We start from the raw sequence: 25945 nt of genomic DNA, 5'->3' as shown, positions 1-25945 counted from the left end.
TCCTTGAGTAATCTGAGCACTGACTAAAATACATCGGTGTCTTTTTCTTTTCTTTTTATTCCGTCTTTTCTTTCTTTCTTTCGTCTTCTTCTTCTTCTTTTATGGGTCACATATTTGATGGTTGAAATTGAAATGTTTCAGGTCCTGGTCTTCACATACATCATGACAGCCTTGTGGATCTTGGCCACTGCTCTTCTGGGAACACCCCTGGTCTTCATCCTTAACTTCCTCATCGTTGAAAGGACTGCGTTCAATCCTGATGTCTTTGGTAAGGAGCGTCTATCCCTTTCCCCCTCTCTTCTTTATCTGTCCTTCTTTCTGCCCTGACTGCCCCATTCCTCTCTCTCTCTCTCTCTCTCTCTCTCTCTCTCTCTCTCTCTCGCTCTCCTCTTCTCTCTCTATCACACACACACACACATACACACACACACACACTCTCTCTCTCTCTCTCTCTCTCTCTCTCTCTCTCTCTCTCTCTCTCTCTCTCTTCTTAGTCGTCAGTGCAAGTTTTGTAGTAGATGCGCGGTGGGCTGGTTTTATTGAAAGCTTTTTTTGTACCTTGTCCTTCTTCATTATCAAAGAAAATATGTGCTTTATTTCTTCTCAGATTTAGACCAAGGATTAAGAGCGTGAGGGTAGGTTTTAACCCCCCCCCCCCCCCCCCCCCCCCCCCAAATACATCGTATGCACGCTATAGCCAGAGAGAGAGAGAGAGAGAGAGATAGATAGATAGAGAGAGAGAGAGAGAGAGAGAGAGAGAGAGAGAGAGAGAGAGAGAGAGAGAGAGAAAGTTCTTTGCTAATCATTAATTAGCACAGGGTATAAAGAAATGTTTAATTAACAATCCTCTTTCGAACCTATATTTTGTCAACCATGTTGAGGTGATTTTTTTTTGGCCAGATATCAAAAAGTGGACAGACAAAGAGTTAAAATGTGAATTATTTGTTTTATCTTTCTCACATACCCACTCAAATACTTGTTGTCTCCATATTGTGGAGGAGTGCAATAACAAAGTTTGCTAATTCATGTTTACTCATCTTTCAATTTATTGTTGTATGTTTGCAGGTTTCGATTCCAAAGACTACAAAGGTAGCGCACTGGATGATTTCACAGAAGATGTAAGTTTACAATGTGTTCCCATCTTTGTTTTATCATTTTATTAGTGCTAGTGCTATTCTTAAGACCTATTGTAGTAGGGCATACATAATGTTAATGTGAGCTTCCATACGATCTTTAAAAATAATAAGCCATAATAAATGTGTTCAGATAGCTGTTAAAATACCGGCAATCTGTATTGATCGATCTCATATCGGCTTTGACCCACGACTTTAATGTCATCATCTTCACCACCAATGAATATCAGGCACAAAAATGGTGATGTTGAGACAAGAGTACATTAAAGTACCAGAATTTTCCACAACAATCACTGTCACCATTCAGCCACTGATCGTGCTTAACATTTCTTGATTTTGAAGGAAATAATTTTCTAATTTCATGAAATCTTGTCACAGGTCTCTGTATAGAAACAAAAAATGTGGCTATATTCATTCTTTCGTTTAACAGATTTCAAATATTTTTAATTTCTTATATCCCAGGCCAAGAAACTCCTGATATGTTATGGGGTTGCCATGTTTGGAGCTTTTCTCATAGCCAACAGTTTGGTGAGTGTTAAAACAAAAATCGTTTTCATTATATCACCGTTCGTTTTGCTATTTGCTTATTTATTATAACATTAGAGGACCACGATTTTGTTTCCAAATGTTGATCTATCACTTTGCCAAATTTTGGTTTACATCTTGTTCACTTATATAAATGTTAACTACTCGTGCGGACTTCGTGGTATCACACTTGCCTTGTGGTCTATAGGCCCAAAGCTCTAGTCATGCTGTGGGTATTGCAAACTTGCACCCTTGACGAAGGCTCTTAATTCACATTTTTGCCATCAAAATAAAAGTAATTGTAATAATACATCATATTTAATCATTGTTATGGGTGTTTCTTAGGCACCAGATATCACTGGTGTTTATAAGCGGGAGGTTGAGGTTCAAGGATACCGCTTTGTCCTAAGACAGCAGACAAATGCAACCCGTAACATAGTATGAAAGTAGAAGGACCCTCGGATAGGAGTCTCCGGGTTTACATCATAGGATTATGATGAGCCAAGATGGAGAAATGAAGAGAAAGATATAGTGATAAAGTAAGCTTGGTGGTACAACTACCATATGAGTGCACAAAGGAGGATGGAAGAAGATGGGACGAACATGATATGAAGCTAAACAAAAGGAATAACGAAACGTTTAAAACAATTAAACATTTATTACGGACGATACTATACCTGGACATAATTACAAACACTTAAAACACATAGATATATTTTCAAACTTCATGGAACAACCGGTCATCTCCATTTTCACACACATCATTTCTTCACACGATACGAACAGGGACTGAATTCAAAAATCTAATCAACCCAGGCCCGCGGGGTTTGGCACGTGACCTGAGGCGAGGACAACTCTAGATCATGTTAGGGGATGAGATAATATGATTATTATCACTCTTAGACCATAAGAATAATGATGATGATGATGATGATGATGACGATGATGATAATAAGAATGATAATAATAGTAATAATAATAATAATAATAATAATAATAATAATAATAATAATGATGATGATGGTGATGATGGTAATGATGATGATGATAATAATAATAATAATAATAATAATAATAATAATAATAATAATAATAATAATAATAATAATAATAATAATAATAATAATAATAATAATAATAATTGTATTTGCCAAAGCCTCAATAATTAAAATTTATTAGTTGCCGTCAAAAAGATGTTTTTGAAATAGGAAAGTTTTGAGAACTTTTTCTTGAAGATGTCCACTGAGGTCGACCTTCTTCAAGACTCAGGGAGAGAATTCTAAATAGGGGATATTATACAAAAGCTTAATTATTTACTATGTACCTTTCAAAATACCAGTGGAAGATTTTGATAGTGCTGCCTTGATATTTCCATAAACTTTAATTGAGGACCAAAAAAATGGTTTTATTATTTTATTCTATTTTCCTCCTTACCTTACTCTTCCCCCCTGCAATATTGAAGAACAACATGTAATGCTCTCTTTCCTTGATTATTATTTTCCTCCCCCCCCCCCCCCCCACCCCCTTCCAGATTTTCTTCATCATGTCCATATCAGCTAACATCAAGCACCTCCAAGACAACCGATTTGCTACTCTGAATGCCTATGATGGGGAGGAAGTGCGAAACTCAAAGCATTCCGTTGTGGACACTAATATGTAGATTGGAAAAAAGGAAAGCAAGCCATTACCATTGAATTATGGCGTATGAGAGATTACTATCACAACAGTAGGAAGGAACCTTACGAAAAAAAAAAAAAATAAAAATAAAAGAAATTAAAAGAGACATTTATTTAATGCAGCTCAATTGAAAATTTTACTCATTCATCTTCTTTCCTCATGTTCTTATTTTGTTTCTCTTTCTTGAAAAAATTTGTTTTGTCTTCTTTTTCTTTCTCTTTTCCGCCATGGTCTTCTTTTCTTTTCTCTTTTCCGCCATTGTCTTCTTTTCGTCATCATTCTTCACCTTATTCCCTATCCATCATCAACCTAAAAGTGATTGTCATTTTTTGACAGCTAATTTTTATATTGCTATTGCTATGAATGATTGACTTCATGTCAAATACGATTAATATATATATATATATATATATATATATATATAAATATATATATATATATATATATATATATATATATATATATTATATATATATATATATATATATATATATATATATATATATATATATATATATATATATATATATATATATATATTTTAATATAATATATATATATATATATATATATTATATATATATTATTGTGTTCTCAATTCCCACTTTTTGTAAAAGTACTCAAAATATGATTGCAAAACTGAAATTAAATTATTATAAATATTTAAATTTCTGGAACCGATGATTTCCTTTCCTTTACATAGCGTACGCAGTCAGATGCCCTGTTAAGTTTTCAACAATTACACTCTTCAGTATTCCTTAAAAAATTGTCCATTCTTAAAGGTGGAGAAGAACCAACTAAATACTAAATTGGATTATTTTAAAAGAAGTGAGAAGTAGCCATTTTCATTATTAATGGCACTTTATAAAAATATCATTTTAATTCTTTATTTTTAATATATTATGCAACTCGCAGGCAGTTAGGAATATACGATTATTTTAAATCTAGTAATTCTAACCATTGATCTATGACTGCTTCATCAGTATATAAATGTGTTATTGTGATTGCTTCATGTTTACGACAATAAGTCATCAACCGCGTCAATTTAATCTGTATCACGTTTATATGAGTTATGAGGTAAGATATTTTTACACCATTTTCTGTCATTTTTTAACATTTTTAAAAATTCTATGATAACAATAGCAATTCTAAAACGAATGCGGAATTGGTTATTTCAAAGTTTTAAAAATTTAATGTGAAAAAATTCTTTCTTGGCGAATAAGACAATATGTATTGGATTGAAACCATTAGTTATCATTTATCAGCATGTTTATCACAACTCATTGTCAACATTTCATACATCCATTTGTATATAAAACTCTTATGTATTCATGATGATAACTCAAAGATGCAATATCCTTAACAAATCCCATAATTGGTTGTTTTAACATTTGTGCCAGAGAGAATAAACATGAATGACTCCAACTTGTAGGGAAAGAAAATGATAATTTCAACACTTCGGTCAAAAAAAAAACCTGTACAAAACAGAGCATTAATCTCTGTGATCTCTGAAAAATTAAATAACCCGACACCTTTGTATTTCTCATCAAAGTTTCATAGTCTCTCATTTAAAATTAGTTTGCTATTGGATGGCAAAGTATTTTAATTGTTTTTTTTTTGTTTGTTTTTTTGTTGGTTTTAAAATTCTGTTATGAAATTGCTTCTTAATCTATATTTTATGCGACTCTCCAACTTACTGTTATAATGCTCTATTTCTTTATTTATTTCTTTTTTATATTTTTATCAAATGTAGAATTATTTTTTGTTCAATTTTACCCGTTTTTAGAGGTACTAAAAAGAGAATACAAATCACAATCATTAATCGTTACTTATTGTTGATGGGAAATACAGCTCACATCAAGTTCAGTTCAATCTGTCCTCAATGGAATCTTATGATCACAATTAAGGCTGGTTGAGGCAAAGAGCCTAAAAACAAAGCAAGGTTGTCACATAAAATTGGCTGTTTGTACAGGGGACAGAATGAAGAGGTGACTATTGAGCCATACCTGTCTACTTGAACATTTCAAAATCAGTAGCCAACACAAAATTCATCAGTAATAAATGGTACAATTTTAGTAATACTCCACCAATTAACAACAACAACAATTTTTTTTTAAATAATGCGTATCTACCGTATCTACAACCTTCTATATGTAAAATAAATGTTGTTGACCTCCACCATTACGAGCTGGCAATCAATAAGCTATCATGGGCGTGAACTGAACAGTAGACTTTATAACTTTAAGGGAACATTTTTTTTTTTTTTTGATAACTGCGGGAACTTAAAAAAAAACAAAAAAACATTCTCCAACACTACGACCAAATTGCTGTGAAATCAAAATCCGTAATATTTCTTCCATTTCCATATGTCCGAAATTGTTACCTAATTCCGTAAGAATTTCGGACGGACAATCCGTAAAAGTAGGCAGGTATGTTGAGCCTTTGCAGGCAAGAGTTTTTCTTTTTTATGATCATCAAACAATAATTCTGAATGTTACTTGAAGTTGACTCAATTCTGAGTATTTGTATTCGAGGGCGGAGAGAGTTGTTGAATGTGACAGCTATTGTTGGGCTATTTATTTAGGCTGAATAATTTTGATAATCTTTATCCCACTATAACGGCAGATCTAACATTCAATCCAGAGCCGCATCACTGGTGCTGATCTCTTGGTTAAAATGATGAAGTCTGCAGGTTGAAAAAAAAAATCAGGCTCACAATTAAAGGGAGAAGGCATGTTCAACTGTAATATGATGCTGTAAGAGTAGTGCTCACCTTGAGCAACGGTATTTTTTGTTAATCATGAAAAAAGTATAAAAGTAATTGTTGTGATTTGTCCATACTTTTACATAATTGGCTTTGAAACTAATGAGAAATATGTAAGTGGAATTTATAAAATGAATTAAGAAACATAATTCCCTATTATTTGCTTTCCAAGAACATTCATTAGTGAGGAACTCGCATCAATCTAATAAATCAATCAGATAACGAGACTTCCTCTTTTTGGCAGCTGGGAATTTCATCTCGACTATTTTGTCAGACGACAAATTAGTAGCTGTAGCAATACAATGCACTTTTGGATGTAAGATTTTATTGTGCTACGTTCTTCTGAACTTAGTAGCAATAAGACTCTATTTCGTTTGTTGAGGTAAACCAGCAAATTGTAAAATAATCAGATTTATTATCAAGTAATACAAGAAGTCTTAAGGTTCTTTCAACAACTTGAAAAAAATTGGTCACATCTCTCGAGGGATTTGGGTGTGTTGTGACCAGTCCACCTTGACAATTAATCCGACTTTGTCAGTTGGGTCAAATATTAATTTTTGACACATTTTAATATATATTCCTTCTATTGAATGTTAAAACAAGATCGATTTTTTTTCTTTCTTAAAAGCCAATTAATACATCTTTCGTTTCTTAAAATGTGTTGTGTTAAAAGTTGCCTTTATTTCAACTCATAGCACATGTAATGAACAAAAGTGCATTGTATCTGCATTTCCTCATTCAACATCAACACGTTTTCAAATATGAAATCCTACATTATTGTTTATGTTTTTATGTTAGTTTAGACCTCGCTCATAACTGTGATTTTTCTGTCAGATTACATCTTGTTGAAATACGTTATGGTTTCTATTCTACCTACAAGTACAAGTTTAAGAGACTATTCTTCTGTATAGAGTATTTAAACTGTTTTACTATTGCTCTCTTTGAGTCTTCTAGCAGTGAAAATAAAATGGCAAGGCAAAGGTAGTGAATTTCTAAAAGCCTGGTATAGATTTATATCTTACTGTATTTCTTTTGTTTCGCAGTCAAGATGTAAAATGATGAATTTGATATATTTATCACTTCGCCGCCATGCAATGTTTTTGATTTGTTGTATCCTCACACAGCTATATACACACATAATGTTTTAATTGATGCTTTGAATGTAGTTTTGAGTCGAAGAGTGAATGAACAAAAAAAACAAACAACACAACATTTTTTTCATTGTGAATGCCTTATGTGTGATGAACATATTTTTAAAACAAACGTATTGTTTCATTTTATACATAATTTATATACCATTTTCATTTTTTCGTATATGACATTAACACAACGTTGCCATTTGTGCAGACCTGTTGTAATAGTTGGTAATTATTAATTCACATACTGTTACCTTTCTAAATGCAATCATAAACATCTACTTTGTTGGTATTTTTTGCAATGCAAAATTTTCAACAGTCATTCATATACAAACAATAGGTCACATAGCAGACAATGTATTTCATATTTCCCTGTAAAATTTTATATAATATGTAGGATTATTAATTCATTTTTCATATCGATATGAAAAATTGTTATATCGCAATGCTTTTCTTATTTGTCTGTCATCCAAAGGCAAAACTTCAATTATGGGGCTACCTGTTTTCAAACTGAAATTCTTGATAAACTATTCTTATTCACTGAAAGATCATTCGGTTTAAATTAAATACAAGCATAAAATAGACTCTTTTTATTATGTTATGAGTGTATTTGACTAATCGACACAGGCAATGATAAAATTTCACCTCAATAAATTGCTTTTTGAATAGACACTAAGTATGGGTGACTTCATTTCATCTTTAGAATCGATCTTTGAGTTTTTAAAACAGATTGTTTTACAACTCTTAAATAAGTTACTATAGACTTGCTTGAAGCCATAAAATAATATGAAAAAATAACCAATATCTCTGTCAATTTTTTTTATCAAAAAGTCATCTTTTCACTGTTTAAAAAAAAATAATAACGTAAACGTTATAATATACGCTTTGTAATTTTTAAAAAAATTTTAAATAAAAAAACAAAACAAAAAAAATCCTTTTATTTATCCCTCTTAGGAATTGTCTTTATGGTCTATCTCATAAAAAGAGGGAGGTAACCCAGGCTTCAGCTACTATACAGTGCCACAAAGTGAGCAATAAGGGCTAAATTTCATGCTAAAAGAACAAAAAAAAAAACCAAAAAAAAAACATCCAAAAATTTAAAAAAAAAAAAAAAACCCAAACAAACAAACAAACAAAAAAGACCAAAAAAAAATAAAATAACCCCAACAAAAAGAGAGAAAAAAAAAGAAAGAAATAGGTGCCAAAGGACTCAAAATCTTTCTCCCCAAAATTTGAAATAGTCGTCGTATTTTTGCCTTCGAGTGATAGACTTGAAATAAGTTGGATGTTCATTTTATTTTGATGTAAGAGATTGACTGATGGAAAAAGAGACCAAGCTCATTGATTGTCTTTGTCGCAATAGATATTAGTGTGCTATTGAATTGATAAAGTATTATTATTATTATTATTATTATTATTATTATTATATAATCCACTTTGCCCAATAATTGTCAACCTGCTGTACATAGTATAAATGCTTCAATTTCTCTACTACCATATTTTATTACATACAGTATGATAAGAAATGCATCATTGTCACTAGGTAGCAAAATGGAGCAAAATGTGAAATACCATTGTGATCCGGAGATAAATTATACGTTTAATCACTTTGATAAAATTTACTTTATCCAGTCATAAAATAAACATTTTTTTCTTGAAACAGTAGTTTACTGTAGCTATGTAAATGTGTACAGAGCTAGGACATTCAATGACCCCAATTTTTGCTCCAATTTGTTTCCTCTAACTCTGAACCTTTTGTCAATGTTCAAAGTTAGTTGTTTGAAGGGATGGTGGAATTTTATTTTAATTTCATTTTATATATATATATATATATATATATATATATATATATATATATATATATATATATATATATATATATATATATATATATATATATATACCATCATTATAAAAAATGAATTATATGTTCATATGGAAGAATTATCCCAACTAATCATTGATTTAAGGATAAGATCATAATTTGTCTCAAACCTAGTGGTAATCAATCATCACATTGAAATAACCTTCTGAAAATCAACTTTTGATATTTAATCATTATAATTTAAATTTAATAAGTTCGTATGAAGTCAATTATGTGCTACATATAAGTATCAGAAATAATAATTTATTTCTTCAGCTCTGCTAATGATTTCTAACAGCTGTAACAGAAATGTTTAGCAAAAACGTTCAATTTTGCTTAGGTGACATCCGAAAATTAATTCTTGCTGTTCCTTTTCTATATTGGCAAACAAGTCTGTGTCAGCGAGCTTATAAAACAGTAGGCGCCGAACAGATATGTGATTTAAAGACTTAGTGAATGTGATCTATTTTTCATTGTCAACTATCTGTATCTTGAATGGATTCCTTATAATGACGAACTTATCGCCTTTTTTTCTACAATAACAACATTGCAGCATAAATGTTCATACTATTATCCGCATTATAATGTCGTAGTTTAGTCATTGTTATGATTCCATCACCTCACCCGTGAGATTATTATTCTTCTGTTGTCTATTTTGCGCTGCCCTTATCAACAACATGAATACCTGTATCATGAACATTTTGTAACATCTAAGTTTGGATAAACTTTGACGGGACCAAGGTAATGCTTTTGGTGCAAGGAAAAAGCGTCTATTTGGTGATTAGCAAACCAAATCTATATTATGAGCTATGGTATTGTCTTATAAGTAAAAAAATGTCATTTGCCTTTTTTAGATTTTAGTTTTAATCAACTAAAATGACCCTAGAGGCAGGTTTTAAAAAATTCTTCTATTGAAGCCGATTGTAATGTTTATTTAATACCAGACTTTGACTTTGAAAACGTAATTTACATTACATTAGGGAGGAAAAGGAAAAAAGCATTGTTGGGATTCCCTTATTACAAATGGATATAAAAGATCGGATCGGGTAATGCTGCAAACTCACATTTGATGAAGTTGGTTCAGTTTGACACAATACAATCGGGAACATAAACCCTTTATTAAATTTCAGCATGAAGAAATTTTAATTATTCAAATCTAAAATTCTTTATTTGGTTTGTGACAACACAATCCTGTTTAATTTTTGAGCATGATGATCATTGAGCATCAAAAGTAATATTATTTAATTTGGCTGAATCGTTTAGTTTGAATGAAGAAGCTTTATATTTCTCATAATTTGTATACTAGTGTCAAATATTTTATTTTCTTTTCTTCACCAAATAAATCCAAACTTCAGTGTTACTTGACAGCTACGTGTATACCCATCATATGCTCATGGTCAACTATTACGTGCCATGAATCTGATAAATTTCTTTTAATTATTTTTTTATAAAATGCATAAAATTTATATGTACTTGATTACAAGCAGTTTTCACATCTTTGGATAAAGCTTAAGAGATTATTATATTTTTACTCTTGTGTCATTCGCTTATTGGATAGAATGTTGCATTCTATTATCTTTTATTCAAAACCAAAGCATACACAGACAATATGGAATCACAGTGTTTTCAAAGACTACTATGTGTACAATTGCTTTAGGTGGAGACAATAAATTTCTATTAGACGTAAGAATATAATCTCATATTTACATTTGGTTTCAGTGTTGAAAATTGACAAGTAACGGCATGCTCAAGTGCTTTATTATCCTTATTTATCATGTCATGATAAGTCGCAGTTTACAAAAACCATTACTCCCAGGTTGTTGGGTAACCAAGGGCAGACAAGAAAAATACTCTTTTATTGCCAATGAAGTATTTCACGCGTTGTGGGCAAAATCTACCTTTATGGTTTGTATTTGCTGCCCATGCCTGCTTTTGGCTAAGTGTCTTCATTTTGTGCACCAACAGTAGCTCAATTTTGGACTCATATTGGCAATAATATTAGTGATATAACGTAAATTGATCAACCCTACATTTCTCTGCACAATGAAATTATCCCAAGCCATAGCTATCTTCGGTACATGCCAATAAGCCGATACAGTCAGTCCTCTAGATTCTGAGCACAATCTTAACATAGTCAATTGAAACAAAGGCATTGTGTCACAGTACAAATCCATTCAAATTAGGAGAAATACTTACAAACTATGGGATTGATTGACTTTGTTGCATGGCATCTGCTGGAGGTGACTATCACACTCCATTCAAAAATTTACGGAATCCACGGAAAAAATAGATTTTGTGGCCTAAATGTAAATATATGAAACTCATCAAAAAGAAGAAAAAATTTTCACTTCTGTGTTTATACTACTCAAATGCCTAACGATGACCAAAATAATTGAGTAGAGCTATTTACACCGTACCACTCCTTTATAACACTGCATTGTAGTCATCATAAGATCTTCAATCCATTCTTCTTTCATTCAGTTGCAAATAATATATATTATATATAATACTGCTTTGAAAAGTATGATTCTGTCAGCTCAGATTTTATGCACATTCAGTTGGCATTGTGTGGATGTCTTTTGATTTCATTCTTTTCTCTTCATCAATAATAAATGTACATCAGTCAGCTTAACTCCTTGTTGACTTGCGTGTTGATTTTTAGTCTATGTAATCTTTAACCTAGCTCAATTGGTAGAGCACTCACTTCACAGGCAAAGGGACTGAGCCGAGTGATCCCCCTGTCCACTCAGAAGTGATTAGATAGCTGGGGCTGTTAGATCTAACAGAAAGTACCTTGCGATTGACTAGCATCCCATCCAAAGGCTAATAAGCAATTGCTACTGTCCTTTTCACAAAATAGAAACTGGGATAATGTTGTTTGTTTGTTTTTAATAGTTTTATGTGGCGCTTGCAACACATTTAGGTTATATCAGCGCCAGTAAAAAGGAAGATAATGAGATAGTAAAAAGTTCTAGAATTACAATTAAAGCACCCAAGAAAAAGTAAGACATTGGGGAACTGGGAAGAAATAGGGATCAGATGTAGATTCCAAGAGCATACCACCAATGTACTTAGTTTGAGATCACCTATAAGTCTCATCCGGACGCAAGCACAAAATCCAACAAAGAGGAACACACTCAAATGCTTACATTATACATTCAAAATAACAAATATAATAATACATAACAGAGAGATGATAATTTACAAGGAAAGAAATATCATCTCCCAAAACAATAAATATGCATTTGACTGTTTCCCTCCCAGCTAGGGCTAGGACAAAACTAAGTAATCTCATTCCAAGACAAAGACAGAAAGCATGTTGGAAAACAGATATACGGGGATAGAAGACACAGTATGCACCTCCCTGCCCACTATGGGAGCATATATAATAGAATATATTATATGTCATGATATTATGTAAACAGAACATAATACAGTGCATAAAAGAGAGATGATTTACAAGACAAAAAATATCATCTCCCAAAACTCTTAACTATACATTTGACTGTTTCCCTCCCAGCTAATGCCTAGGTAACTGATAACAAGAAAGAATATCATCAAATCATGTTTTTGTACATTTATTGTCAAAAAAACATGTAACAACAAAATGAGATCATGTATAAAAAATAATCGTTTTGTCAAATGGCGTCTGATAATCTCTGATTTAAATGTTTTTGTAATGATACTTTATTTTTAAATGCAACAAAACAAGATTTAAGTATAGAATATATGTATTTCCATTCCATAGGTAGAATAAGCTGTGGTCCCACGGGGAAAAAAATCAATCAAAAATTTAGAATAAGTGCATTCATAAAAAAGGAATGATCTCAGCCAGCACTTGTTATTCAATGTGAAGGTATACATGCTGCAGTCAATTAAAACAGGAGTTTAAAAAGTGTGTGATGGTCTGAAACAAAGTGTTGGATCTTGAGCAGACTGTTTTTGAGATGTGAGCAATAGTTGTAAAAAAACATCTTTTCTCAAACTACTGTGCGTTCATTTAACTTTGTCCCTAATTGAGATGATTTGAAAATTCATACAGCATTATAGTCAGCGAATATTTTCACCGTGGAGCACCTTCTGTCAGGCCACCAACACAAGTTTGAAAATCCTTGCATCAACAATATAACATCAGTAACGTTGAAAGATTCGGAGCAGTTCAAAACAGGATTTTAAAAGGTTGCAAACATCTATATCAACAATATTTCCTCTCAGATTGTATCTTTGAGAGAAAAATACGGAAACATCATTGGAACAGTCCTGAGACTAAATGCCTAAATTTCTGTTTTGTTTTTGTTTTTAAGGGTTTTACGGCGCTTGCAACACATTTAGGTTATATCAGCGCCAGTAAAAAGGAAGAAAATGGGATAGTAAAAAGTTCTAGAATTACAGTTAAAGAACCCAAGAAAAAGTAAGACACAGGGGAACTGGAAACAAAGAGGGATCAGATGTAGATTCCAAGATCACACTATCATTGTGCTTAGTTTGAGATCACCTATAAGTCTCATCCGGACACAAGCACAAAATCCAGCAAAGAGGAATACACTCAAATGCTTACACTAAACATTAAAAATAACAAATATAATAATACATAACAGAGAGATGATTTACAAGGAAAAAAATATCATCTCCCAAAACAATAACTATGCATTTGACTGTTTCCCTCCCAGCCAAGACTCCGACGAGGGCCAGGAAAAAAACAAGTAATCCCATTCCAAGACAAAGACAGAAAGCTTGTTGGATAACAGATATAAGGCGATAGAAGACACAGTATGTACCTCCCTGCCCGCTATGGGAGGTCAGGATCCCCACCCAGCCTAAATTTCTATTCTTATCCCACTACCATCTAATAAATATCCAACATCTATCACTAATATGGATACAAGCAAAAGCAACCCAATTTATCAAAATTATACCAATAAGACTCATTTCTAATATAAAAAAGTAGGATTCTGGATTTTATTTCATAGGTTTTACAACGCTTGCAAAATTTTGAGATAAGAATTAGCACCAGGAAAAAGGGAGATAATGAATCTAGATCTACAGTTGTTTTGTCACACTCTGCAAAGGACTCAAGAAAAAAAAACAAGTCAAAACCAGTGATCTAATTCCAGGACAGAAAACGCCATGCAAAATGGACTACAGATAATGGAAAAAAGGAAGAGACAGTCAGGGGCTAAAAGATTCCCCCCCAATCCCTCCCTTAGGGGATCGTTTGTTATTTTAAGAGTTTTACGGCGTTTGCAACACATTAAGGTCATATCAGCGCCAATAAAAAGGAAGAAAATGGGACAGTAAAAAGTTCTAGAATTACGATTAAAGCACCCAAGAAAAGGTAAGAAAAAAGGGGAATTGGTTCAAAAAGGAAACAGATGAAGATTCCAAGAGCACACTATCAACGTAGTTAGTTTCAGATCACTTAAAATTCTCATCCAGACACAAGCACAGGTCCCTACTAAGAGGAATGCACTCAAATGTTTACAAATCATATATAACATGTAGAACAAAACATAATACAGTGCATAACAGAGAGATGATTTACAAGGAAAAAAATATCTCTCAAAACCTTTGACTGTTTCCCTCTCAGCAAGGGCATCCGGCCAGGACAAAACCAAGTAATATTATTCCAAGACAAAGAAGAAAGCAAGTTGGAAATCAGATATAGGGGGATTGAAGACGCAGTAAGTACCTCCCTGCCCACTATGGGAGGTCAGGAACCCCACCCAGCCTTAAGGGATCTTCACCAGTGCTAATATACAAATCATGTTAACCGATATATCATTTACAAACTATTTTAACATGAAAGATAAAACTTCTTTTTTAAAGCACCAAAGTCAAATGGCAATCTGGTTTTATGTCACGAAGAAAATTGAGTTTACAGTCAAAACAATAAGTATTGGGATGGTTTTGTTTCTTTAAGTTTAAAAAAAAACAAACCCCACCATCCTTAATGAGGGTATTTATTTTAACTCAATCCTACAAGTTGATTTAAAATTAAATTTTAAGCAACAGGTATTTATAATAGTAACATTGTTTTGAGACAAAAGATAGAGATCCCTTTACAAACAAATTTACTGGACATGAAGGCAGACATTAAAACTTTAACCAAAGTGGAAATTCAACAACAATCTCTTATCATATCCCTGAATATTCATTATCAACTATTTGTCAATGCTAAAACTTAAATTGCGGGAAGGTTCTACAAATTACAGACAAAATTGACCAGACGGTGAATATCAGCAGCAGTTCACATCAACCATATAGCTACCTTTCTCTTACTGCTTTGCCTATCAAAAGGTTACAAGAAAACAAGGCATTGCTAATCTGGGCATTTCTAAGACTTTACTTGAAACTCACTGTAACTATCTTTTGAAAAAGTGTTTATGAAAGAGTGTCAGACAAAGTAGGAAGAAAAATACAAGAAAAAAACACCATCTCAAAAAACAAGCCTGCCTCGACTGTTTGATTTAGTTTTTAAGGGTTTTACTGCCGCGTACAACACAATTAGGACATAAAAGCGTCAGAAAAAAAGGAATAAAATGGAATAGTAAAATAAAATCTAGATATACAATTAAAGCACCAAGGAAAGAAAAGTAAAACAAAGGGGAATTGGTTCAAACAGGGAACAGATGTAGATTCCAAAAGCACACCATCAATGTACTTAGTTTGAGATCACCTAAAAGTCTGAACCAGACATAAGCACAGGATCCCACTAAGAGGACACTCAAATGTTTACATAATATATCCAAAACAGAATATATAACTAACAATACATAACAGAGAGATGATTTACAATGGAAAAAAAATGTCATATCTCAAAATGAATACTGAACATTTGGTTGTGTACCATCAGCCGAGTACTCCGGCAAGGGACAGGACAAAACCAAGCAATATCATTCCAAGACAAAGACAGAAAGCAACTTGGATAACAGGTATAAGGGGATAGTAGACAAAGCAAGTAACCTCCTGCTCACCATGGGAGGTCAAAGGACCCCACCCAGCAGCCTTTATCTTACACCAGTGCCTGCTCTCTAATTTGTCACTGTAACTATCTTTTACAAATCCATTAGATTACAGACCAAGGATTTGGTAATCACTACGTACTTTATAGTTTGTACGTAATGGATAAATAATGTAGGTGGAAGTTGGATATCTGATAACATTTGTAAAATAATTATTCAGCCCCCCCCCCCCCCCTCCTCCTTACCTTAACCCCCCAAAAACATACAACAGATTTTGCACCAGTGCATCATCTTCATATACAACAGAATTAGACTATAGTTTATTAACTTCATTTATAAAAATATATGGAATAGTCTTATAAACAAACAAACAAACAAAAGAAACACAACAACAACAAAAAAAGGACAGGAAATATGAATCTTAAAGAAGAGAAAGGAATTGAAAAAAGTGTTCTTTCATTATTAACATTTACTGCACACACCAAACATAGGCATTCTGGAACATTTTAATCCAAGGGGAATAACTCAGATTATTGCGATACTCATTAGGTTTCCATGGACATTGCCAGGACCATACACATCTCTCAGGATGGGGCATAATGGCAAGGTGTCGACCATCAGGAGAACACAGGCCAGCTATTCCAACAGGTGATCCATTAGGATTTAATGGATATGTCTCTGTGGGACATCCGGTATCATCCACATAGCGGATTGGGACCAGCTTGCTCTCTTCCACTTGTTGCTGGATTTCTGGACGCTTGAAGACCATACAGCCTAGGAGGAAAATAAACGTTCGTAAGAAAAAAATACAAAAGTACGAAAAAAAATACAAAAGATTTTTGGACGGAATAAGACTGGAGAAAGATAAGGGTGAAAGTCTCATCAGTATAATCGTTTAATACATGAGGTGTCAATCATGCAGAGTTAACGTAATAGAGGTGTCAATCATGCAGAGTTAACGTAATAGGGACGTAATAGGGTGTCGTGCCACTATGTAATTGTAATGGGTCTAGAACTTTATCTGAGTGGTGCATACGGAGGTGCTATATAAAACATTTTCACTAGTGTAATGAATAAGTCTGGAGGTCTGAATCACTAAAGACATTACAATATGCTTTGAAAAATAATGCAATCTATAATATTTTTTTCCTTTCATTCACCATAATAAAGGATACATTTGAAAGATATAATTATGAAGAATATCAAAGCTTTGTTTTGTTTGTCGAGGTTTAACGGTACTTGCAACACACATGGGTCATTAAAGTGCGAGGAAAAGCAAGACAACAAACTTAAAACTAAGGGGGAACAGAATTAGATGATGGAAGAAATGTACATCTGTATCTAACCTGAGACAAAAATCAAACCTGGATCTTTGCTGAAAATGAAAATATAGATGTACTGTTACATATAAATCTAAAATGGTTACTTGTATATTACTGTGCTATGTAACATTGTTTCTTAGATCCTCAGTCAGTAGAGACCTTCATTTTCAGCATCAATGGCTTCAGATGAAAAGACAAGCAGCAGTAAATACCACATGAGTTGGGAGGAGGAGAAGGAGAAAGCACAAGCAATGCTCTACTCAATGCACTTGATGGACTTGGGACGTGCGAGACTTGTGACTAAATAATCTTCTATTTGTTGTTTGTACTGTCATTTGTTGAATTTTCAAAAACATTCCTTATGCACAATTGAAGGCTTGGATGGATATTCCATTGCACTCTAAGCACTAAAATAGAGAAGTGACCAAATCAATGAAAATGTAACAGTCCATACTCACCCTCTCCATGAGAGACCCACATCCCCCATGTGGTGCCCTCCATTCCCTTCATCATGATAGAAGGACTGGCTTCAACCTTCACAGTGCTGAACCTGGATTCAAATCGACCCGAAGCATTGTGATCTAGCAACACCCCTTGACTTCGCTTCTCTGTTAAAAGTAATTTAAAAAATAGTGTGAGCTTTTATACAGCTCAATGTCCATAAAAAAATCATCAAACTACTTTATAATGGGGCCCAAATCTTACAGCCACACTGGACATGTATCATGTTGGACAACACAACATACCTGAAAAAGTTATTTTCAACATTTACTGTTATTGGCCACGCATCCTGAGTATGGTGTATTGAGTAAAGAGCCTTTGCCAAAAACTAAACTTTTCACTAATTATACAAGAACTACCGGTCAAATGTCATACCACTGCGTCTCAGAAAAAAAAAGTTGCCCAAAGAAGAATATAAGATACAAAAGTATCTGAATAATGGACATATGAAAAATACTAAACCATGCCATATTACTTTTCATTATTGACTAATAAAACTCACCATTGGGAGTAATTAAGCAATAATGTATGATAGCTTCCACTTCACTGCACCCTCTCACAAAATTAAAAATGAAGCAATAAAGCTAAATTGATTGAAAGGAGTAAAAATATCAAAATGTATCTCTCATATGTATTTAAATCTATTCTTTTCTAATTTTTTACTGACTTGGGGCCATATGACCTCATAAACATACTCCAATAAACTTATAATTTGTAAAAAAAATAAAAAATTATAATAATAATAAAGGTATTTACATGGCACAATATCAACACCATTTCTTCTCACGGTGATTTACAAGGGGTCGCAAGCCACCAGCTGCATTTATCATGTAGAAGACATAATGACTATAAGACACTGTTACAAAATCAAAGTAAACAACTTATTATCAACATGTAATTTACCTCCTTCATCAGGGGCCACCCATCCCAACAATCCCATGAGTTGACATCCATTGCAGATTCCAATACTGAACGTGTCTTGTCTATCTCTGAAGGCAGACAACTCAGCTGCTACAGTGGGGTTGAATTTTGCTGTGGCAGCCCATCCTGAGGATTTTAAAGTTCAAAATCTTTATCTAACATTGGCAATGTGGCACAAAAATAACATTTACATTTTTACTTATCATTTCATTATAATATAAGAGGGATGCATTCAAATGTCTACAAAATTATTTAAAACTAAAGTACATAACAGTGCATAAGACATATGATTAACAATGAAGAACATATCATAGCTCAAACATGGAACTTTATATTTGACTGTTTCCATAGTGGCTAAAGATCCCAGCCAGGGTTAAAAAACCAATAATCTCATCTCATCACAAGGATAGAGAACAACTTGGAAAGGGAAATAAGATTTAATGGGACCAAGACACATCTAGATTGACCACCCCAGTCCAACATGAGTCAATGGACCCTATTACGACAATTAAAAAATGCATTAAATGAACCATTGTGAAAATAATCGTTTAAGACCTTTAGACTATAATCAACATATAATCAACATAGGGTGAAATATGATACATATTAAAGAATTCTCTCTTGAAAACGATGCGTTTGTAACAGCAAGTCAAACTCATCGATGGTCAGATCCAGACACTTATATTATGCAGGTACCATTATGAATAGAATGAATGAAAATGACATCACCCAGTTCTTTGTTATTGTTTGGAAACTGCCAGATAGACAATATGCTCTCTCAAAAGTCATTCAAATACACTTAAAACATTAAATATTACAAATATATTTGTGTACTAGTTGGGAATATTTTGGCGGACAGAACTGGTGAGCATTTTACATAACTGACCAGCTTCAAGTTCTTACAGTCTGAATAATTCCAAATGGTCATGAATTGAAACCTAAGGATTAATACAAATAATGATCAGGGACGTGGTTCAATACATGAAGGATGAGTTTAAACAATTTAAGCTGGTATAAAGAAAAAGGAGAGTCCTACATTTTTTCAATGGCAAGAAACTGTACCCACTAGCTATAAAATGCTGTGAAAAAAAAAATTTTGATTGTGTTTGAATGAAACCAAAAAAGAATGAAAAAATTCACATAACAATTTTATCAGACCAAAAAAAAAAAAAAGAAAGGAAAGAAGGGAGAGAAATAAATAAAATACCTTTAGCAGAACCACAAACATCAGCATAGCTAAATCCCCCTACAAAAGCAATTCCTCTAAATTGTGCCAACGACACTTTTTGGCCTATCAGATCCTGCATGTTGACATCCCAGGTCTCAAAACCAGCCAATGAAAATGCTGCTGCCATTTCTCTGTCACCATTGCTGCCTTCCTCACGAATGATGGCGACCTTTGGAGGAGATGCTTTAGATCCAAGAGTATAAAAAATAATTATTGATTGCCCTAATTCCACTTCGGCTTGAAGTGCAGATATTAATAAAATCAAAGAGGGTGCTAAAAGTACCAGGAAATGTTTTTGTTTTTAAGTTTGTTTTTAAGGGTTTTACGGCGCTTGCAACACATTTAGGTTATATCAGCGCCAGTAAAAAGGAAGAAAATGGTATAGTAAAAAGTTCTAGAATTACAATTAAAGCACCCAAGAAAAAGTAAGACAAAGGGGAACTGAGAACAAATAGGGATCAGATGTAGATTCCAAGAGCATACCACCAATGTAATTAGTTTGAAATCACCTACAAGTCTCATCCAGACACAAGCACAAAATCCAACAAAGAGGAACACACTCAAATGCTTACATTATACATTCAAAATAAAAATAATACATAACAGAGAGATGATTTACAAGGAAAAAAATATCATCTCCCAAAACAATAACTATGCATTTGGACTGTTTCCCTCCCAGCTAGGATCCCGCCAGTGCCAGGACAAAACCAAGTAATCTCATTCCAAGACAAAGACAGAAAGCATGTTGGAAAACAGATATAACGGGATAGAAGACAGTGTGTACCTCCCTGCCCACTATGGGAGGTCAGGATCCCCACCCAGAAAGTACCAGGAAACATGATGATCAAAAATTGAAGTTTGGATGGTAATTAGTCATGAAAAAAAATATCTTTGAATCAAATACGCATGTTTATCCCTTATGGGCAATTTCTGGCTATTTTGGCATTATTTGAGTGTATCAAAATCCTGTATATTAATGTTAAAAATGACACCTCATTTATAATGAAGATTGACCTTCAGTTCCGTACCTTCCTTGTAACTGAAGTACACTTTATTATTCTTGAGTATCTTTTTGGACCTTTAGATTTTTACTTTAAATTGAACACCAGCTTATATCACTATGAGTGTAGTGTATGCCATTTTTTTCTTGAATAGATTATTCCTCCCTGACGCAATACACAGCCACACAAATAGGGACAAAATCATCCAATTATTCTAATGTGACTGTGAGTGTTGCTGTCGCAGGCACTGAGTCACACCACTGCATAACATATACTCATAAACAGGCAATGCCCCACCCCTACCCCTTGTTTTTGTGCATTACCGGTCTACCAGACAATGCTGGTGTATAATAAAGCTCATTGGGTTTGGAAAACGATGCAAGATCATTTAATGCTGGCCTTATCTCCACTCTTCGCTGTTTCAATCACTTCATTGAAGCTGAGGTGTGTTGGTGTTGTCAAATTAAAAAAAAAGAAAAGGTTTCAAGTTTTTATTTGATTCGAGGTTCTATTGGCTCTGAGGTAGCTGCATCCGAAATGTTCAGTATTTTCTTTTAATGTAAGAATGGAAAATGTTGAGAAAAAAAACCCTACTATATCAAAGACATAAAATAAAATAATCAATCACTAGAAGTCATTACCAATTTCTTTTTCAATCTTTACTTCTACATCAGGGTCAAACGTCAACCTGTAAGCAGGCTGCTTCCTATTCCTCATTCCTGCCTGCTCCTCCATAGCGCATTGATGATTGGTCTGGTACTTCTCCAGGATAAAACTGGTCTCCTCCCACATGTCTCTGAGCTCATGCATAGCCGACAGTAGAACGACATTTCCATTCACTGACACAGTTACCTGGAAAATTAAATCAAACCAAGATACTTTGCTAGAATCAAATGCCATTGTGTTTTCTGACAGTTTCAAATCAACTACATTCACTTGGAAACACTATGTAACTTACTAATTATACTCTGATCATAATGACCATAATACAGCCAAACCATTAATTAGAGCAGCCATATACTTAGATCAGTACTTTACCATCTATATATTCTGTAATTCAATTTATTTCTTAAAATTGAAGAAATCTAATCCTCCCTATAATTAGGAAGAGGAGGAGGAGAGTAGGAGGAGGTGGAGAGTAGGAGGAGGAGGAGGGGAAGGAGAAGAAGAAAAAGAAGAAGAAGAAAAAGAAGAAGAAGAAGAAGAAGAAGAAGAAGAAGAAGAAGAAGAAGAAGAAGAAGAAGAAGAAGAAGAAGAAGAAGAAGAAGAAGAAGAAGAAGAAGAAGAAGAAGAAAAAGCAGAAGAAGAAGAAGAAGAAGAAGAAGAAGAAGAAGAAGAAGAAGAAGAAGAAGAAGAAGAAGAAGAAGAAGAAGAAGAAGAAGCTATGTTCAAACCTGTGACTCAGTATTGTTGACAGAAGCAGAAACAGAATGGCCAATGTTCATAAAGGGAACATTCTCAGCACTCAAGAATGACACAACATCCTCCAAATCAGACTGTGCTACCTCGATGACAACACCAACTTCTTCCGCAAACAGTTTTTCTAGACAAGATGCTATGATAAAGGTTTTAAATTTTTAAATCAATCTTATGCATAACACCATAAACCACTAAAAAGTTTTTGTAATGTGACAGGCTTTTCAAAACTTTTGTCAATGTCAATTTTGACTTATCTCTATGTCAACATTATTTATACCTGTGGCCAGTAAGGTAATTTAGTAAAAAGCCTTACTTAAGGAAAATTTTCCATGATCAGAATTTCAAAATAATTGCCACCAATCCTGTAACAAACCGCCTTCAGCATCTCTTGGCTTTTGTTACATTATTTTGCATTTAATTGCTATTATTATATACTATAAAGGTCTTCCAATTCTACTAGAAACAAAACTGATTTGTCTAAATGATGATATATTATACCTAGCAAGCCATGTCTTCTATAGCTGGGCAAAAACTTAAAAAAAAAAAAAAATGATTATGACATGATCAAAAATTACCTTGACTGTTTTGACTGAGAATATTGAGGTTCAAGCCACAGTTTCCAGCAAAAGCCATCTCCAGAATACAAGTTATAAGACCACCATCACTTACATCATGTCCTGCGTAAATCTTTTTGTCTATGGAGAGAAGACGGGTAAGAGAAAATTACATGACTTGCCTACTGTTGTGAAAGAGCTAAATAATTTTGGTTCTAACTAAATAACTGCGCAAGTATCCTTAACATGTGTTTGTGCAGCTATGGTCTAGTGGTATGACACCCACTTTCGGATCAGAGGGTCCTGGGTTCAAGCCTCGCTCGGTGCATTGTTGAGTCCTTGGAGAAGGCTCTTTACTCGCATTCTCTCACCGTACTCAGGTGTAAAATGAGTAACTGGCCATTAACAGCGCTGTCTCTGTCTGAAAAAAAATTGTAACATCGCCACCTAACAGGTGTCATGTCCCGTCCTACATGATAAATGTTGCTGTTGGCCAAGGACCCCTTGTAAAGCGCTTTGAGCACATTTAGTGGATATTGCTCTATATAAAAGCTCAATTTTTTTTTTTTTTAAAAGCTCAAATACTACAAGACCACATTGCCAACAAACAAGTTAAGAGTTGAGAATAAACAAAACCATATATGAAAGCTCCTGTACACAACTTACAAAGTCATGATATGATAAATATCAAGTTGTGGTAGGTGCAATGAATAATTAATCTTTATGACAAATATATTTTTAAAAAAAAATTCAAATAGATCTTTTTGACAAAATTTCCAGGAGCAGCAAATCAGACCATAGTATCCAAAACCTAACAGCACAGATAGACATATTACAGAGTTAAAAGACCATTTAAAAGTTAAAATTAAAAGGTGTAGTCTACAAAGCTTGTGCCCCGGAAACAATTTAACGGATCCTTAGCTTCATCTGACTCTATACTCTCTCAGTTCCAGAATACTGATATTAAACAAAGCATCTCAAGAGGAACAAATGTTTCAAAATATGACAAAAACAATTGGCATAAAACTTGAATCCCACCTTGAATAAGTTTTTGAACAGCATTGAAGGTCTTGGCCAAATGATCAGCCTCCACATCAGGAACTTGATCCCCCAGTTGCCTAAAACACTGAGCCAGAGCACTACCACCTGTGCGACACTCACCACCAACTCCACCAATAGGCAAATGTAGCAAAGTGCCTGTATATTCGATAAATATGACTTTTAACAAAAATTTCAAACATACTAAAACAAACAAAACAATAAAAAACAAAAACAAAAACCAATCGAATATTATTTCAAAATGTAATTTTGTGCTAAAAAACTCATAAGTTTTAACGAATTTGAAATAAATTAATTACCCTTTCAAACAAATATGATCTGATTGGAAACTATAAAACAGCTTCCAACATAAATGAACATATATATATAGTGTACATTAATAAAGTGTAATTATTTATTTGAGATCTAAAATAGAATTTCAATGGAAGCAACCTTTTGGATCAATCACTTAACATAGCCTAACTTACAACAGCAATCCTATAAGACACTGTATAATTACTCTTAATCTCACATTAATACATGGAAAACAGGAGCTTGACAAAAGTATGTAATTTTCAAAAAAATTCATATTTTTCGTAAAAAATTCCTAAAGGTGTTTTGACCAAAGTAACCCTTACCATATGTTTTGTCTATAGTACAGCTAACCCAAAATTATTAAAAATATTTTGTTTACAATCTCTTTCACCTAGCTTTATCCACAGTTTTATGAAGAGGTACAAGGAGGGTAAGGGAGCTATACAGCATTGAAACAAGTATGGGCTTCTTTCTCTTTATAAAAATAACTGATGCAACAGAAGTGAATTTTGCCGTTGCTGTGTCTCATAAAATCACTGTGGTGTAGTCCTAATCGTAAAAATCTGTGGTTAGTTTTCAAAAGCCTCAACACGCGTTCATCAGTTTAACACTAGTAAGCAGATTGAAACATAGACTGAGCATATGAGCGAATGAGTTAAGTTAATGATCAGATTTAAAGAGAGGAATTAGAAGAAGGAGGAATATTAAGAGTTTGCTATCCTGCTTCCGTGTTTGTATTAACATTTGTATCATTTGGTATTGATCTATCCGTATGTCTGTTGTGATATTTAATCCTTTGTGTCAAATTGGATTTTTTTGGTCCGAACTTGTGTTGCAACTGTACAAACTTTTTCTTATGGGAAACTGTTTTACCATTAAAGAATAAATTGACAATTGCATTTTATTGTGTTGCCATCTTCAAAAATGTCCTAAAATATGGTTACTATGGTTAACATATGTAACATGATGGTTACTTACTTATCCGAACCAGCGACCACCTGAGCTCTAGCCCTTCGGTCTTGTACCATGACGTAGAAGTTAGACGTCTTTTGTAGTTGTTCCAGGTGACTATAAAGTGTGTTACTGATGCTTGGATTTGGTGGGAGGAATACATGATGTTTACAAATGTAGCATAAATAGGAAATATACTGAATGATCACAAACCTTGATTGTTGGGACATTTCAAGTCTGGTGTCACAGTCAATCTAATATCAGGGCATCCGACATAAGCAGATATGACTAGAGTACCTGGAAGAAAAAAACCAAAAAAAAAACCATTTCAATAGCAACATTTATCCACTTTTTAAATTTAAAGTCCCTTCGTTTTGTTATATGATAAACGTAATACAATGCCATGGAATAACTGATTGTATATGAAATCATAAGCTAATACTAAAAAGCAAATTGGAACGAGTTAAGAAAATGAAAATGTGTTAATTTTCTGACTGATTTAAGTAAGCTTCTAGAGTAGGCTGTATAAACTCAAATCATTACAAAGGGGGTTACCTATTTCAAATGGAAATTGTTTTTGAAAAAATGAGAAAATACCATAAAATCACATTCTTTAAATTTTAAAAATAAAATT

General features: G+C 33.4%; 2 protein-coding genes across 11 annotated transcripts in view; one reads left to right on the top strand and one right to left on the bottom strand.

Moving 5' to 3' along the window:
• Positions 1 to 3463, top strand: part of LOC144971141 (uncharacterized) — a 73138-nt gene extending 69675 nt beyond the window's left edge. For all 10 annotated transcript variants that reach the window (XM_078911589.1, XM_078911586.1, XM_078911587.1 and 7 more), the window contains exons 5-8: positions 142 to 268; positions 1066 to 1118; positions 1596 to 1661; positions 3190 to 3463. In XM_078911589.1, the coding sequence (XP_078767715.1) occupies positions 142 to 268; positions 1066 to 1118; positions 1596 to 1661; positions 3190 to 3318 (375 nt within the window). In that variant the 3' untranslated portion in view covers positions 3319 to 3463. The remainder of the gene's footprint in view (positions 1 to 141; positions 269 to 1065; positions 1119 to 1595; positions 1662 to 3189) is intronic.
• Positions 3464 to 12661: 9198 nt separating this feature from the next.
• LOC144971140 (phosphoribosylformylglycinamidine synthase-like) overlaps positions 12662 to 25945 on the bottom strand; it is a 32016-nt gene continuing 18732 nt past the window's right edge. The window contains exons 17-25 of the mRNA XM_078911585.1: positions 25525 to 25608; positions 24046 to 24204; positions 23029 to 23148; positions 22429 to 22589; positions 21676 to 21886; positions 20013 to 20216; positions 18788 to 18931; positions 17842 to 17991; positions 12662 to 16835 (exon numbers count right to left, since the gene is read on the bottom strand). Coding sequence (XP_078767711.1) covers positions 16531 to 16835; positions 17842 to 17991; positions 18788 to 18931; positions 20013 to 20216; positions 21676 to 21886; positions 22429 to 22589; positions 23029 to 23148; positions 24046 to 24204; positions 25525 to 25608 — 1538 coding nt within the window. The 3' untranslated portion in view covers positions 12662 to 16530. The remainder of the gene's footprint in view (positions 16836 to 17841; positions 17992 to 18787; positions 18932 to 20012; positions 20217 to 21675; positions 21887 to 22428; positions 22590 to 23028; positions 23149 to 24045; positions 24205 to 25524; positions 25609 to 25945) is intronic.

This window comes from Berghia stephanieae, chromosome 4 (assembly GCF_034508935.2).
Source record: "Berghia stephanieae isolate SIO BIC M18660-M18661 chromosome 4, UCSD_Bste_1.3, whole genome shotgun sequence".
Lineage (NCBI taxonomy): Eukaryota > Metazoa > Mollusca > Gastropoda > Nudibranchia > Aeolidiidae > Berghia > Berghia stephanieae.
This window is presented reverse-complemented; position numbering and strand designations above follow the sequence as displayed.